At 39.2% G+C, this 18,310-nt stretch overlaps 1 protein-coding gene across 1 annotated transcript in view; it reads left to right on the forward strand.

The window, feature by feature from the left end:
- Window positions 1–15,397, forward strand: part of slc30a7 (solute carrier family 30 member 7) — a 68,493-nt gene extending 53,096 nt beyond the window's left edge. The window contains exons 9-11 of the mRNA XM_078218236.1: window positions 8,912–9,002; window positions 9,108–9,257; window positions 12,642–15,397. Coding sequence (XP_078074362.1) covers window positions 8,912–9,002; window positions 9,108–9,257; window positions 12,642–12,689 — 289 coding nt within the window. The 3' untranslated portion in view covers window positions 12,690–15,397. The remainder of the gene's footprint in view (window positions 1–8,911; window positions 9,003–9,107; window positions 9,258–12,641) is intronic.
- The last annotated feature ends 2,913 nt before the right edge of the window (window positions 15,398–18,310 follow it).

Below are 18,310 nucleotides of genomic sequence, written 5' to 3' on the forward strand. Positions count from 1 at the left end.
GCAACGCCAGTAAACACGTGGAAGATAAAACACTTGGCCATATGCTGATGCACAAGCTTCATGTGACAATGACTCGGGTGCGGGGAAGATCAGAGGAATTTGTAATTTCTAGATTTGTTTACATAAAGTAACTTGCTGTTATGAAACTTGAAGTGCTATATCAAAGCATTCTTAGTTCCAGTTTTTTAAATCAGCTATTTAAAAATACTGGATTTAGATTTAAAAATTGCCAACATGTCAGTCACTTCTGATTTGTATTTTTGTATTAATACAAGGTGTGAAGATGATGGTGTACTTCTTTGTTTGGCTTGGCACTGTCATTTAAAGTCAATTATTGAAATTTCAGCAAACCACCATAGAACTTTATCCTCATCAGCCTACGTGCCGTGGATGCATCTGTCCATACCATTGTGCCATTCCACAATAGTCATGTCTTATTAATACTGTAGCAGGGTCTTTGCAAAGATTAAATAATGTGGTAGAAATTTGGGGGAGGCAGAGTAATCCAGAGACCCAGGTGCCTAGGTTTGAATCCCACCAAGGTAGATGGAATTAAAAGACTAACGATGACGATGAAACCATTATCATTTTTTTTATTCGTGGGACATGGGCGTCACTGGCTGGCCAGCATTTATTGCCCATCCCTAGTTGCCTTTGGAGGACAGTTGAGAGTCAACCACATTGCTTTGGCTCTGGAGTCCGATGTAAGCCAGACCAGGTAAGGGCGGCAGACTTCCTTACCTAAAGTACATTTGTCTTTTTCTGACAATAGGCAATGGTTTCATGTTAATCAGTCGATTCTTAATTCCAGATTTTTTTTATTGAATTCAAATTCCACCATTTGCCATGGCGGGATTCGAACCCTGATCCCCTGAACATTAACTGAGTTTCTGGATTAATAATCTGGCGATAATACCACTAGGCCATTGCCTCCCCACAATTGTTATAAGGACCCATCTGGTTCACTGAGGAGAGATATTCTGATATCCTTACCTAATCTGGCCTACATGTGACTCCAGACCCAGAGCAATGTGGTTTTGTCTTAAATGACCTAGTAAACCACTTAGTTTGAAAGTCAATAAGAAATGAAACAGGACAGACCACCAGCAATAGCAAAAGCACCAGAAAGGACAATGGTAAACTCAGCCCTGATGACCCTGCAGAGTGTTCTTTACTAACATTTGGGGTTTGTGGCAAAATTGGGAGAGCTGTCTTAGAGACTAGTTGAGCAAAAACCTGACACAGTTGTACTCACGGAAACATCCCTTACAAATAATGTCCCCGACATCACCATCATCAGCCTTGGTATGTCCTGTCTCACAAGCATGAAGTCTCATGGCATCACATCATGCTGGGTCTGCAGCAAGTGGTGAGCAAACCACCAAGAGGAAAAAACATAAGTTTATCCTCACCAACCTACCTGCCGTAGATGCGTCTGTCCATGACAGTATCTGTATTGAGTGGTCACCGCACAGTCCTTGGACATAAAGTGCAGCATCACAGATGCCAGTCTTCAGCCAACTTGATTCATTCCATGTGATATCAAGAAACAGCTGAAGGCACTGGATACTGCAAAGTCCATGGGCCCTGACAATATTCCGGAAATAGTACTGAAGATTTGTGCTCCAGAACATGCTGCACCCTTAACCAGGCTGTTCCACTAAAGTTACAACACTAACATCTACCCAGCAATGTGGAAAATAGCCCAGGTATGTTCCATACACAAAAATCAGGACAGATTCAACACGGCAAATTGCCGTCCCACCAGTCTGCTCTCACTCATCAGTAAAATACTGAAAGGGGCTCATCAACAGTGCTATCAAGCGACACTTAGTAATAAGTTTCTTACTAAAGCGCAGATTTGGTTCTGCCAGGGTCACTAAACTCCTGAGATCATTACAGCCTTGATTAAAAAGCGATCAAAACAGCTCGACTCCAGAGGTAAGGTGAAAGTGACTGCCCCTGACATCCAGACTGACTGGGCGTCGTATCATGGAGTCCTACCAAAACTGGAGTCGTTGGGAATTGGCGGAGGACTCTCCGCTGGTTGCAATCATACATAGCACGAGGAAAGATGGCTATGGTTGTTGGAGGTCAATCATCTCAGTTCCAGGACATCATTGCTAGAGTTCCACAAGGAAGTGTACCAGGCCAAACCATCTTCAGCTGTTTCTTTCCTTCTGTCATAAGGTCAGAAGTAGGGATGTTTGCTGGTGATTACACAATGTTCAGTATCATTCATGACGACTCAACACTAAAGCAGTCCATGTCCAAAAGAAGTAAGACCTGGACAATATTGAGGCTTGGGGTGACAAACGGCAAGTAACATTCACACCACACAAATGGCAGGTAATGACCATATCCAAAAGAGAGAATCTTGATCATTGCCCCATGACATTCAATGGCACTACCATCGCTGAATGTCTCACTATCAACATTCCGGGGGTTACCGTTAACCAAAAACTGAACTGTGCTAGCCATATAAATACTGTGGCTACAAGAGCAGGTCAGAGGTTATGAATCCTGCAGCAAAATAACTCCGCTTCTGATTTCCCAAAACCTGTCCTCCATCTGCAAGGCACAAGTCAGAAGTGTAGTGGAATACTCTCCACTTGCCTGGATGATTGCAGCTCCTATAACACTTAAAGCTTGATACCATCCAGGACAGAGCAACCCGTTTGATTGTCACCCCATCCACAAACATTCAGTGGCAGCCATGTGTACCATCTACAAGATGCAATGCTGCAACTCACCAAGGCTCCTTAACTCCTTTGAAACCTACAACAGCTACCAAGGCAAAGGACAAGCGCAGCAGGTACATGGGAACACTACCACGTGGAAGCTCTCCTTCACTGTTGCTGGGTCAAAATCTGAGCTCCCTCCTTAATAGTACTTTGGGTTTAACTACAGCACATGGAGAGCAGTTCAAGAAGGCAACTCACCACTACCCACCTTGGGGACATTTAGGGATGGGAAATAAATACTGGCCTAGCCAGTGATGTCCATATTCCATGAATGAATTTTTAAAAATCAGATCGGCCCACTTTTAGGGGTGTAGGGTATCCTGGGTCTGAATGGTAGGCTTGAGGTCCCCCAATATTAGACCTTGAATCAGTAGAGTTTCACAGAGTTGCCAGTGAATTATTCTTGGGCCTCTGACAGTGCTACTTTTGCATCAACTGTTAGGTGTATGAAAGTAATGTAAGGCACTCCTTCCCAGTGTGGCCTCTACCCAGTCCCACAAACACACTGGTACAATTGCCAACTTTTTCCAACATGAAATCGTAGATGTAGTTTGCATATTACAGCTTTATGGCTGGAACTTTCCGGCCGTTCACACCAGTGGGATCTTCCGATCCCATCGATAGCGCACCCCCGGCATGGGTTTCACGGCGGCGAAGGATGCATTCAATGAGAAACCTCATTGACAAAGGCAGGACCAGAAGATCCCATCGCCAGCCAATGGCGGGCTGCCTCTCGCTGTGGTGAATAGCTTTCTCAATGCTACATCGGGCACAAATTATCTCTGGTGTCTGCTTCTAAACTGAAAATCTTTGTCATAGAAATCATAGAAACCCTACAGTGCAGAAGGAGGCCATTCGGCCCATCGAGTCTGCACCGACCACAATCCCACCCAGGCCCTACCCCCACATATTTACCCACTAATCCCTCTAACCTACGCATCTCAGGACTCTAAGGGGCAATTTTTAACCTGGCCAATCAACCTAACCCGCACATCTTTGGACTGTGGGAGGAAACCGGAGCACCCGGAGGAAACCCACGCAGACACGAGGAGAATGTGCAAACTCCACACAGACAGTGACCCGAGCCGGGAATCGAACCCGGGACCCTGGAGCTGTGAAGCAGCAGTGCTAACCACTGTGCTACCGTGCCGCCCTGTGTTTATTTTCTGTCAATAGTTTAGTGAAAGAATGAGCTAAGGCTGAATAAACTGGTTTTATATGACCTGAACAAGTCTAGATTTAAGAGATTTAAATGAGGCATCTGCTACTATATGTAGGGAAAGAGCACCAAGTGAGCTAAAACTTCTGTACAACCTTCCTGGTCCTTGATGTTTGTAAAAACTGTACGCTGACCTAAACAGACCGCATCAGATTGAAGTGAGATCTTAAGATTTGTGCTGGGATCAACGGAAATGTTCATCCATAACAATCATATTCTACTAGAAAGTAACTATGTTAGATCCATCTTTTAATATGGAGCAAATTCCAAGTATATTCAAAACTGCTTGCATCCAAATCATTGGAAAGTTTGTCCTCCCAGTATTTCATATTACTCTTGGTCCTATATGTATATTACAGTGTGGACAGAATTGGATTTTAATAGAACAAACAAATTAGTTCCAGGTCTGAATTAAAATAAAAAAACAATTAATCAGTCCAGTAGTGATTCAAACCCAGAAAGCTGCCCTTCCATTGCAGTACACTCACCTTTACCAGGTCATGCAAGGCTACCCTGAAGACCCAGAATACCTTTTGGTCTCAAATGCAAGAAAGGTCTGACTATATTAGTGTCTCAATCAAATGGTGTCAATCATTTACCCTTAAAGCATTAGTTGAGAAAGTTTATAGAAATATGATTGGAACAAGCATTGATTCAACTGCACTCTCATTTATCACATTGTGAGATTGGAGTGTGTGTGTCTATAAATTAAGCATTGGCATTACCTCATCCATAGTTATGGAAGTACCAAATACCCAAGAGTGGCATATTTTTATTACTAATATTTTTAGCTCATTGGGAATAGCATGTAAGATGTTGTTTCACAGTGAAGCTTAATGAGCATAGGAGAAAGTCAGTTTCATTCTGACCATGACTCAGATAAACATCTTTATATTTTTCATCTGTAGTAATGGACATTCTCTTTGGCTCAAATCCAACAAATAATTTTTTTAAATTCTGCTGACCGAGCTGCCATAAAGTTCCTGTTTTACAAGATGCAATTCTATTGCAAAATTTAAGTAATTGAGCAATTATTAATTATATGAATAACCATTATATACGTATATTGGCATGCTTTTAAACATCTAATATATATCATATAAAATGTTTAATTGAACTAAGTTCAAACTATCTTTTTAATCAAATGTGAAGCAGTTGGGCTCCTGGTCTACATGATTTATGGTGTGTGTAGAATGCTATGCAAGAAACCACAATTGTCCTGTTTTTTAGTTTGAAGAAGGGGTTGTGATATAATACCTCCTTGTGGATTGGCTGATACTTTTTCTTTTCATCTCATGTAATTGTAAGGGGATCAGAAGATCACAGTCTACTAGTGAAAAAGAGTCTTGACCTTTAGATTTGAGATAAAACTGCATAATTAATATAATTCTAAACTAAAGGAATAGTAGTTTAGGAAGAACATATTAGCTTTAGTGAGAGTGCAGTGTAGATTTACCAGAATGATAGCCATAGAATCCCTACAGTGCAGGAGGAGGCCATTCAATCCGCCCAGTCTGCACTGACCCTCTGAAAGAGTACTCAACCTAGACGCACTCTGCCACCCTATTCCCATAATCCCGCACGTTGATCATGGTCGCTCCACCTCACCTGCACATCTTTGAACTGTGGGAGCACCCAGAGAAAACCCATGCAGACATGGGAAAATGTACAAACTCCACAAAGACAATCACCCAAAGCTGGAATCGAACCTGGGTCCCTGGCACTGTGCCACCATGCCACCCCTGGACACTAATGTTTAATTAAGAGGAAGATTACATGAACCAGGGTTGTATTCCCTGAAATTGATCAAAGTTTTCACAATATTAAGGGAAGCCAAATAAATTATTTCTGCTGGTTGGCAAGTCTCGGACTAGATAGGATAATCTAAATATTAGAGCCAGTGCTTTCAGGTTTGAAGTTAAGAAACACTTCTACACATGAAGAGTGTAGATCATTCTTTCCACAGCTATTATTGATGCTAGGTCATGAAGGGGTATGGGGAAAGATGCAGATATGAAGTTAGGTTGGAGATCAACTATGATCTTATTGAATTGCAGAACAGACTCTGGCTAAATGGTCTACTGCTGTTCCTCTATTTGTGTTGCAATTACTGTGCTTCCCATTTCCAGGATGAACTATCTACATTCAGTAGACAATTCAAATAATCCGACAATGATACACTTTCATAATCTCCTTTTTCTTTCTGCCTGCAATTCTAATCTCATAATTTTGTTCATTTGTTAACTTTGACTATGTCGTTGTCTTAAATTGTGCCATCAGCAGCTTTTTTTTTTAATAACAGAACTTGCTTTTATATTGAGCTTTTCACAGCTTCATGACATCCTGAAGCACTTCATCAATTAAGTACTTTTGCACAATAGTCAATCACGGTGTAGAACTTGTTGTGAAAATACTATTGCTTGCATTCAAAGTGGATCTCATGAATGGATGGTCTATGTAGCAGCCCACTTATTCATACTAGTTATAGAATCAGGATCCTAAAGATAAATGGGAACACTACCACTTGCTATAATAAAAGCAAAATACTGTGAATGCTGGAGATCTGGAAAGAAAACTCTGTATGGAAACTATATAAAGTCCAAACAACATTTTAAGAGATTTTTACCTGCACCTTCAATGAAATTTCCAATTCCCAAGTTCATAAGATATTAGAAATCTTCACAGGCCGACAATCCAGTTCTGCGGAGAAAGGCTCCCACAGCTTGTTCAATCCAAATTGCCATCATAGAAAACCTTACCAAGCACGTAGGACAACTAGAGCACCAATAAGCCAACTCCAGGCAGAAATGGGACCCATGTCAATCACTGGAAGGTTACCAATGTTGCAGCAAGGGGGGATACCAAATTCGAAACACATCAGGCTGTTTTGTACTAAAATTAGTTAAGTTCTTTATCTTCTGTTATGATAATAGTCAATTAGACCAATCTGAAAGTGTGAAAATCTATAATTATGTATGAATGTACAAATACTCAATGGCTTCATCTGAAAGAGGAATTACAAATACTTTGACAGAGTAAATATAAGTGTAGATGATATTCTTCCAATCATCCAAATTGTTAGGCAAAGTGTTTGTGTCGAAGCAAACATAATGACACATTTTTAGAAAGTGTTAAATATGTGTTACTTGAGGATTACAGTTAAAATGTGTTCTTTTTAATTGGGGAAGAAGAATATAGTTCTTCAATAATGTAGAATTGAGAGGTATAGTTAACCTTCAGATATTGCAGGAAAACTACTTTAACGGCATGGACTGTATTTGCTGCCTTAATCCATGTGAATTTGTTTGCATTTCTATTGATTTAAAAGATTTTAAAGTTTGTTAAGATCGAGAAAGTGTGATGTGTTCATTCTGGATGTTCTGTTAATCAGGAATTTTACCTAATTGAAAATGCAAAGTAGTTTCTAGTAATTTAATCCACAAAATAATATAAAGTTTAAAGCAGATATTTTCCATTTACGTTTCCTCTACTTTGTTGAATGGACTGATGCTTACAATTAGACAAATCTGACATCTTATGGTGTAAACTGTGCAGATGCGTGGCCGCAGTCCTCACTCCACCTGAAGTGACTTAGCAGACTACTCCATTGTATTCGAGAAGGGAACTAGGGATGGGCACTAAAATTTAAAAAAAGGCCAGGCTCTTGAATGATTTTCTATTTTATTTCTCTTGAGCCCATTCTCTCATTGACTTGTCATCACACATTTGAATGCAGGAACTAATTTAAATGACTTAAATTGTTAGACCCCAAAACCTTCTATTTATCTTTCTCCCCGCATATATTCCCATTTTGTAATCCTGCATCTGAAGTGTACAACTTAACACTTCCCTAATACTTCCCTTTCTTTGCTGTTTCCACCTAAATGCTTTATCTTATTTCCTTTTGCTCTTTATCATTATTTTATCAAACTTTGTGGCTCAATACAATCTGAAAACAATGGAACAAATCTCCTGTATACAATTCGTAGATATTTCTGGTGTATTTTATTTCTAGCTTGTTTTTATTTGACATTTCTGAAGATGGGCTCCCAGTGCCAATCAATAGGAAAACCATTCTCCATATCCACCAATTCAAGAATGTTCTTTACCCCAAATCTCTACTTCATACCTCACAAACCTATATCTGAACTGCCTCACCAGGTTGGCTCCTTGCCCATGCACCTCAGTTTTATCTAGCATCGTTTTTTATGGCACCTCATCAAAGTCATGTATTTGATATCCATTAATCCTCTTCTATCTGTCACCTCAGTGACCGGCATGTTAAATTAGTGAGATATGGCCTGTCTTTCAAGACACTTGATCGTCTTAAATCTCACTTCCTGCAGGTTGCTTTCAAGCTGCACGCGAACTTAAAAGAAAACAAAATTAGGGGAAAACCACAGCACACCAACTTAAGAGCTGGTGCATATGTATTATTACAATCTGCAGTGTTGAAACTTTCACCAGTCTCAATAGGATGGCTTTACAAACCGGAAGGAATGTAAACTGCCTCATGAATCCTTGCATTCATGGCCAGACTAATGGTGTATTAATGGTGTATTAAAAGAGCATTAATTAATCATGAGAAAATAAGTGGTATCCTATAATAAGTTCAAGGCCTTACATTGATGCCAATGATGCACAGATCTATAATTTACACACATCTGCAATTGACATTCAGTTTCAGTTAAAGTAGTAAAAATAAATCAATGCTTAGAACAGAATATTTGAATGTTAAAGTTTACTCAATGCATGTTTGTCTATAATCTTCTCCTGTCATTAATATTCGTTATCATGAAATAGGGCAGTAATGAGTGTGCTGGTTAAAAACAATTTGACATGGAAGCTAAATTGTAACAATGCATTTTTAGCAGTGATGTACCGAGCAGACTTTGATGGTGTTGCATAAGGAGACCATTCTTCTGATTATGATTTCTTTCTTTGACAGTGTTATTCCACTCTTAAAGCAATCCATTGGGATTTTAATGCAACGCACTCCGCCATCATTGGATCACGTGCTGCCCCAGTGCTACCAGCGGGTATGTAGAATGAACGTTATATGCCGTTTTATGGAAAAATACATCTAGAGTGCAGCTAGTATTTGACTGAACTAAAACTCAAATCTTTCACGTTTGTTCTTCCAGGTTCAACACTTGCAAGGAGTTTATAGCTTAATTGATCCCCACTTCTGGACCTTGTGTAGCGAAGTTTACATCGGCACTGTAAAGCTTCTGGTAGCACCTGATGCAGATGCACGATGGATTTTGAGTCAAACACACAGCATTTTCACTCAGGTAAATAAAGGGGAAGCTAATGCAGTTTTAACGTGAATGTTTCTCTCTACCAATCTGCAAGGCTCAAAAATTTCCAGTGACTTTTAAAAGTTACTTTTATGGTAACGTCAAACTCCGGGGTCTAATGAAATTTTAATTCTTTGACATTTAGACAATGCTTCTTGCTGATTATTGCAAACAATATTCAGTCATTGTTTACAATTTACATAGATGACTCGAAGTTGGGGACCAAGTGTAGTATGTCAAAGTTTGCAGATGACACTAAGATGAATGGTCGAGCAAAGTGTGCAGAGAACACTGAAAGTCTGCAGAGGGATATAGATAGTTTAAGTGAGTGAGCAAGGGTCTGGCAGATAAAGTACAATGTTGGTAAATGTGAGGTCATCCATTTTGGTAGGAATAACAGCAAAAGGGATTATTATTTAAATGGTAAAAAATTGCAGCATGCAGTTGTGCAGAGGGACCTGGGTGTCCTTGTGCATGAATCACAAAAAGTTGGTTTGCAGGTACAGCAAGCAATTAAAAAGATAAATGGAATTTTGTCCTTCATTGCTAGAGGGGTGGAGTCTAAAAACAAGGAGGTTATGTTGAAGCTGTGTAAGGTGCTGGCGAGGCCACACCTGGAGCACTGTGAACAGTTTTGGTCTCCTTACTTGAGAAAGGATGGACTGGCACTGGACGGGGTACAGAGGAGATTCACTAGGTTGATTCCGGAGTTGAGAGAGTTAGCTTGTGAGGTGAGACTGAGTAGACTGGGAACTATAATCATTGGAATTTAGAAGACTATGAGGGGATCTTATAGAAACATATAAAATTATGAAAGGAATAGATAAGATAAAAGCAGGACGGGTGAAACCATAATTAGGGGGCATAGCCTCAAAATAAGGGGGAGCAGATTTAGACTAATTTGAGGAGGAACTTCACCCAAAGGGTTGTGCGTCTGTGGAATTCTCTGCCCAGTGAAGCAGTTGAGGCTACCTCGTTGAATGTTTTTAAGGCAAAGATAGATAGATTTTTGAACAGTAAAGGAATGAGGGTTATGTGAGCAGGTGGATAAGTGGAGCCGAGTCCACGAAAAGATCAGCCATGATCTTATTGAATGGCAGAGCAGACTCGAGGGACCAGATGGCCTACTCCTGCTCCTAGTTCTTATGTTCTTCTTTGTGTGTCTAAAGAAATGTATACTAAACTTGAAGAGAGTTTTGGCTGTAATTTAAGGTCACATGATCCAGTGTTCACAAATTCAAAGGAAGCAGCCATTCTATACCCATGATCGATATGTTATTGGAGAATGGATTTGCTGTTTGAATTTGAAACATCTTTAATGAGTCATTTATATAAACCAATAATAACGTTGCTGTTACTTCAGCCTTATTAGCCTGGCATATTTTTGGAAACAGAAAAAAAGTAATTGTGGTTTGCTTCAGAAAAATGGTTAAAATGTGCGGTTGATCTTCTATGATACTCACTGGTACTGCAGAGTTTTTTAGCGTGGAGACTTGGTGGTCTATACTTGATGAGCTTGAGGGCAGTCACATATTCATTGTGTGCAGCAAAAGTTAAAGATAAATATGCCAATTTCCTGTGTTTAGTATGCTTTGAGAGTTTGGGCCAGTCTGTTCCTGAGGTCAAGTGAAGAAACAACTGTGCTACAATTGATGGGGTTTTTAAAAGGATCCATATCAGTAAAGTTGGTGGCTGCTTTTTATTTTTGCAATTTGAGTGGTTAAGTACACATGAAAAAGGATAGGATCAGCTAGACCATTTCTATCACAATGATAAAACCAAGCACGCCATCAGTTCACCCTCCTGGTTATTGTAATGTATTCATTATTTTAAAGACCTCCAGGATATCCCATATAAGTCTACATTTCCCCTAAGTTTGCCTGATAACTAACTGCTTTTAAACAGGATCAATTGATTGTCCCTCCTCTGGACCTTTTTCCAGGGCTTTGAAATGTAAAATCTGACCACAATTTCCTTAAGATGGAACATTATTTTTGAGCCTTCCATGTGGCACTTTACCAGTATACACGGTGCTTGCCAAACTTTCATCGTTCAACAACTTTGTAATCTCTTCGAAAAAAATTCTATCACATTCATGAAATAGTAGCCCCTTTTCCAGAAATTATGTTGGTATTCTCTATTAACTTCTGCTCTTTCTAAATTATCTCGTGTGTCAAACAATATCTCCCAGAAACCTAACTATAATTGAAGTTAAACTAATGAGTCTATGCTTTCCAGGTTCTGATTTAGTGCTTTTTTAATATATAGGCACCGCACAGGAGCCTTAAATCCATGCAAGTAATTATAGATAGCGATTTAAACTATATAAACTAATGGCTTACAGCACAATCCCCATTTCTGTTAGGGCGCTCGGGTGAATATGCTGAGGACTTAGAGCCTAATTTGCTTTAAGAACTGTAATGTTCTGGCCAGGATCAATCTGGATACACATCGATGCATTCATATTGGACAGAAGTAGTGAAGACCAATCCAATCTACCCATTTAAAAGTTCAACCATATCTTTAGCCCCACTAAAGCTGCCTTACAACACCCCTCAATCCCTCAAATAATACATATGCATTCTTTGATGGCGGTCTTACTCTTGACCTAACTAGCAGTCATTGCTATCATACTGACTAAAGAATAATGAGAAGGATGATACAATGCTATACCTACCTCATTATCTTCAGCGTAGCTTACTCTAGGCAAACAAATGATTTTAAAAGTACTAATTTTTAAAAATGTGTTGCAATTATCCCCATCTAATCGCACACCACACAACCTTCTCCAGTCTGGTGTCATGTTTGTAAATGTTAGGCCCTCTTCACAAACTGGCACATTTTCAATAGCATTGATCTGACTGATTAAGTTAAATCATAAGAATCTGATCAGTGACAATCAAAGAAAATATGAATTGGATTATGTAGATAGATTTAACCTTATAAAATGATTTGTATGAGGAGTTTAACTTTGTTCCATTCTTTCCTTCGCGAATCCTGTGCTTAATTTTTTTAATGGAGTGGGTAGTTTCAGCCTCTTCCGCTGCCCTTTTATTAGCTGGTAGGTAGTGCATAAGGAGCTTCTTTTGGGTCCCCTTCCAATTGGTATCCTTCTGGGTGCATAGCTGTGACTGTGTGTTTACTGAGTAAAACATTTGCCAGAGCCAGTTGCTGCAAAAGTAATACATATAAAGCCATTCATGTAATAGAACATGATGTAGTATATTATATTTAGCACAACAATCTACAGTCACTAAACTTGGGTTATTAAACATTTTTATAAATTTCATATTTGTTGAAGTAAAAAGGAAAAATTGAATTATTTACTCATTCTTAGAAATGTTTCAGTGGGTGAATAAACAAACTTTTCTTTTGCAGGCAGGAATAAGACAGCTTTACGTCCAGATTGACTTTGCAGCTCTGTAAAGTTGTCTAAAAACAAATGGATCCAAAACCCTGGTGCTGGGATCAGGGAATAAATTTAACTGCTGTTGGGTCATTGGATTGAAACACCACCACTATACAGCGTGCTTGAATGTGTACAGAGCACTATTTATTTACATCTTTGGAAGGTTCTCCTCAAAGGAGTCAAGGAATAGTGAACTAATTTGCATAGTCACTACCTGCTAGATCTGGAGCCACCTTAATGTCAAGGCCTAAAGTGTCTTATTTCATCTTGACTTTTATCAAGGAATTAAAGCTACGTCGGTGTTCTGTTGTATGATGAGCCAAAATATTGTGGTGGTATAATCCTGCATCCTATTTGGCAGATGTATTCCCACATTCATTCTATTCCTGTTCTTGTAAATATCGTTGTCCTGACTATCATTCTGCTATGTGCTAATTATTTTCTAATTGGTTATATGCGATACAGTTGAATGAAATGAACCATATTCAGTTTCTGAAGTGCCTTTTTACAGTGGACAAGAATTAATATGTGAAGGATGGAAGATGGATACTGGACACATTGGGAAAAAATTTCTAATCATTGGCCAGTGTACATCAGGGCGATCAGCATGGTTCTAATGCATTTTAATAGATTTTTTTTTAGGGGGGGGGGGGCGGTTGGATGGGTGGGGTGTTAGCAAATTTATCCTTTTTGTAGTAGTGGGATACCAATCATTAGTCTATTCTCAACCCCACCTTTTGTCATGCTGTCGATTATATGTTGCTGGATATAATGAAATTCCACTTTCATCATGGCAATTTTGCACACAGGTGACTTGTGTGTTCAACTGTTGGGCGGGGGTTGAACTCCGACAGTGCAGCAGAGGATCCATGCAAAGGTTGCACATCTAGACATGAATCTCATCGCAAAACAAATATTCTATCAGAAAATGTTAACAGTAATTTTTTTAAATTATAGTGTCCTATCTCCTGGATCTGATTGTTTGCAGGTGATCTGATCTTGGGTGAAATTCAGTAAAACTACAGATTTAAACACTCAGCTTTATTAGTTGCTTATACAAAGGTGAAACACCGCAGATGCTGGAAATCTGAAATACAAACAGAAATTGCTGGAAATTCTCAGCCAACCAGGCAGCATCTGTGGAGATAGAAACAGAGTTAATGTTTTATGCCAGTGACCTTTCTCAGAATTGGAAAAGGCTGCTGCCTGGTCTGCTTCAGCTTTTCAGCCTTTTTCTGTTTGTTTATAAATTGCTTCGCCAACCTTAGAACATTCAAAGAGGGACCTTTACAATGTCAGCAGTTTGCCAGAAGAATGGGCTCGTTGTGAGTTGATTTGCTAAGCAAATGGTTTCTCATTAATGTTTGTGCTGGTCCAGTTTAAACCGGTGTTGTAGACCAACCAAAGTCCAGCCTTTTGCTGTCCAAGTGAGAAACTGGATAAGCTGATTTATTTCTCAATAAATTGTTACATTAATAAGACCGCAAGAAAACTGATTCTAATGGAACTTAACATGAAGTTCATTAAGTTGCAAAGTAATAATGAGAAGTCCTAACAAATAATCAGTACACAGCAGCACATCAGGAGAAATTGCCCAGAGTCATTTTGCCTGTGCATATTGACTTGGAGTAAGACAAAATTTCACCAGTGTGGATGATAGGGCAATGTGGATGATAGGGTAGTGTGCAAAGCAAAAGACTGCAGTCTGGTTACATTTTTTAAAATAGATGAGGATTTTATTTTGTTTTAGCTGTTTCAACAGTGAACAGAATCTACTTTTGTAAATTATTGGAATTTATCTAGCAATGAAGTTGTTTGGTTAAATCAGCAATGTAGGGAAATTAATTTGGAATATGATGCAGTATCTTGCAATGGTTGCCAAACTACATTGTCCAAAACAAATGTTTACAGCTTGGAAATCTTAATATGATTGAAATGTTTACACACACAAGCTATAATCCGATCCCGTGTATCTGTGCAGGATTAAATGATGGTAGTGCATAGACATTCCCTTCTCCCACCCCCTCCCCAGATGCTATCTATAAAACAATTATGTGGTTTGCTTAAGTTCACGTCATTCCAGTTCTATATCCCTCAATTCACATGCTACAGTGCATGTTCACTTTCCAAAATGTGAGTAACTCATGTACAGGCAAGTTTATCTGATAAACTTCAATAAATAAATACTTCTGCATCAAAGCAAAAGTATTTGTATTGCATTGGTCGGGAAGCATAGCTGTTCACTTTAAACAAAAGAGAGTCACTCCGTTGGCTGTATAATGCATTGTTACTGCTTCTGGGAACTTTTTCAACATTAAATCAAAGGGGTTCTTTGTTCTGTACCAAACTTTTGCCTCTACCCATAAATGAATTGGGCATTTTAGGAGTGAAGAGAGTTGTATTATTTTGTTTAAAAATATGGTTGTCCGACTAGAAGTCTTTTTCGGTTTAGCGGTTTTGAACAGGACTTTCTGAAACACCGCTTGAGGGCCTTGAGCTGTTCCATTGTCTCTCTAGTTGATTTTAAAAATCAGTCTAGATAAATCTCTTAAGATCCTTAGAAAAGAGATTCAGTACAGTATTTTTAATAATTTGAAGCAGACTTGTAAACGTCACCAAAGTAATTTGAAGTACGCACAACTATGAAGTCTCTACAGTAAATTCTTATCAAACAACTTGTCTGACTTGCAGAAATATGCATAATAAATATTTTGACAACAAATGCAGCATTTTGTGTAAGCTTTTAAAATGTTCATTTTGTTTTCCATCACAGGAATAACTAGTATTAACAAGTTCCTTCGGATTTAATGCCAAGTTATGAAACATTCCTCCCTATTACTTTCTCTTACTGTGTTTAGGTTTTGTAAAATCCTGAGATCACTAAGCACAACATTGGAACAACAGTTGGTAAACTCAAGAACTTCAACAGAATGTAACTAAGTTCCATAAGCATGCAACCTCTTTCCAAAAAGAACCATGCACTTCTCTTTTCCTGATCTGTTAAACAAACTGTCCCACCTCAGCTTTAAGAAATTGCTTGTTTTAAAGACAAACATTTTTGTAAGGATCACTGTGCCTGCACTAAGACAGTAACTCTTAATGGAAAGATGAACAATGAAAAATAAATTGACCCCGCAGTGTTTCAGAGCATCATGGATCAGATATTAAATAGGATGAAAGGAGGGTGCTGTTTCTTAAATGAAATTCTAATTAGTAGTAAGACGGCAAAAGAGCACATTGCAATGTTGAATAAAATCCTAGATGGACTTCAAGAGGATGGTATCGAAGCTAAAAAGCACAAGTGTTACTTCATGGTGTCAAGTGTAACATGCTTGGGTCACCAAATAGATGGTGAAGTAGCCACCCAATGTAGGAGATGGATGAGGGAATTTTGAAAGTGAAGAGACCAGAGAGCAAAGAACTTACACACCAATCCCTATGAATGTTCTATTATTCCAAGTTCACTCCAGACTTCGCAAATACATTCACTCTAGTTCGAAGATGGAATAGATTGGAAGTAGCCTGTGAAGTGTCAAAGTATTTGAATAATTAGTGACACTGCTTTGACCTGCCATGATTGCAAGAAACAATTGGTTTTAGTCCCTCGCCACAGGGACTAGGTGTAGTGTTAATTCGCATAAGGAAGATGATATGGAGAAACCTATAGAATATGTTTATAAGTTTACTAGTGTCACAAGTAGGCTTACATTAACACAGCAATGAAGTTACTGTGAAAATCCCCTAGTCGCCACACTCCAGCACCTGTTCAGGTACGCTGAGGGAGAATTTCAGCATGGTCAATGCACCTAACCAGCATGTCTTTTGGAGTGTGGGAGGAAACTGGAGCACCCGGAGGAAACCCTCGCAGACATGGGGAGAACATGCAGAATCCACACAGACAGTGATTCAAGTGGAAATCTGCGAGGCAGAAGTGCTAACCCCCGAGCCGCCCCGCTTCAGATACTTAACAAAGACAGCAAAACTACACACAAATTGAGATCGTATGTAATGTTACCAAATTCCACAGATACTTGTACAGTCAGTTTACTTTAACTGACCACCAAAACCGTACGACCATATTTGATTCAAAGATGAGAGTACCATTCCCAGTGGCAGCATGGTTTCAGAGATGGGTGTTGAGGGCCCATTAGTACAAAATTAATGCAAATTTGGAAATTATTTCCTGATTACCTGTGAAGACTAATTCATTTTAGCCATGGAATTACATGAATGACATACCAGTGTCTGCCTGATAAATTAGTGAAGAAACTCTTAAGGATGTGATGCTCAGTAAAGTGCTCAATTCTGTCATGATGATTGAGCTAAAGAGTGTGATGATGAGAAATTACAGGAGTATTTCATGTGTAGAAGTGAACTGAGTATAGATCAAGGCTGTCTCCTATGTGGTTTAAGAGTCATTATTCTACCCAGGTTTGGAAAGAGATTGTTGGGGGAACTTCATCAAATGTATGTAGGGATTATCCGTCTAATGGCAAGAAGCTATTGTTGGTATCCAAAGGTAGATAGAGATATTGAAAAGTTGTGAAGTACATCTCAATGAAGAACCACTCAACAAATATAATTTTGTTCCATGATCAAAATGATCAAACACAAGCAAACGATGGGAATGAGTGCATGTCGATTTCTTTCAAGTGGAAGGGAAAGAGTATTTTGTTCAATAGCCATAGCAAGTGGAAAAATGCCCAATACCACAAGTGCCAAAACTATTGAGGTTTTAGAAACATAGAAAAACTACAGCACAAAAACAGGCCCTTCGGCCCCACAAGTTGTGCCGAACATATCCCTACATTTTAGGCCTACCTATAAGCCTCCATCCTATTAAGTCTCATGTACTCATCCATGAGTCTCTTAAAAGACCCTATTGAGTTTGCCTCCACCACCACTGACGGCAGCCGATTCCACTCCCCATCACCTTCTGTGTGAAAAACTTCCCCCTAACATTTCCCCTGTATCTACCCCTCAGCACCTTAAACCTGTGTCCTCTCATAGCAGCCATTTCCACCCTGGGGAAAAAGCCTCTGAGAGTCCACCCGATTTATGCCTCTCAACATCTTATATACCTCTATTAGGTCTCCTCTCATCCTACGTCTCTCCAAGGAGAAAAGACCGAGAAGTTGGTTTGCAATTTATGGGTTGCCAAAGATATTGGTGTCAGATAACGGTCTACAGTTTATCAGCAGAGTTTGAAATATGAGTAAATATGGAATCAAACACACACTCATATCATATCACCACATCACGTGGCATCAAATGGTGCTGCAGAAAGGAGTGTACAGATTGTGAAGAGATTTTGCAGGAGTTTTTGCTGGGTAACATGTTGGGTAGTAATTTCCATGTTTCTGTTTGAAATCGAGCAGAAAATTGTTTAGCCTATCACAGAATAACCCAGTCTACAACCAATTGCTGACCTTACAAGTTAGTGTTCAAACGCACTTTAAGACACAGTTTAGTTTTCTTAAGCCTGACAAATGCAAAGCAAGAGAAAAGCAAGGCAAAGTGAAGATGAGTCATAATGCACAAAGCATGAAACTTAGCTCAGCACTGGTCAGAACGTCATTGTGGGAAAAACCACCTAAGTGATGAAGAGAAGTATGTGATTGGAGTTGTTGCAAAGAGA

The sequence above is a fragment of the Mustelus asterias genome, chromosome 8 (genome assembly GCF_964213995.1).
Source record: "Mustelus asterias chromosome 8, sMusAst1.hap1.1, whole genome shotgun sequence".
Classification (NCBI taxonomy): Eukaryota; Metazoa; Chordata; class Chondrichthyes; order Carcharhiniformes; family Triakidae; genus Mustelus; species Mustelus asterias.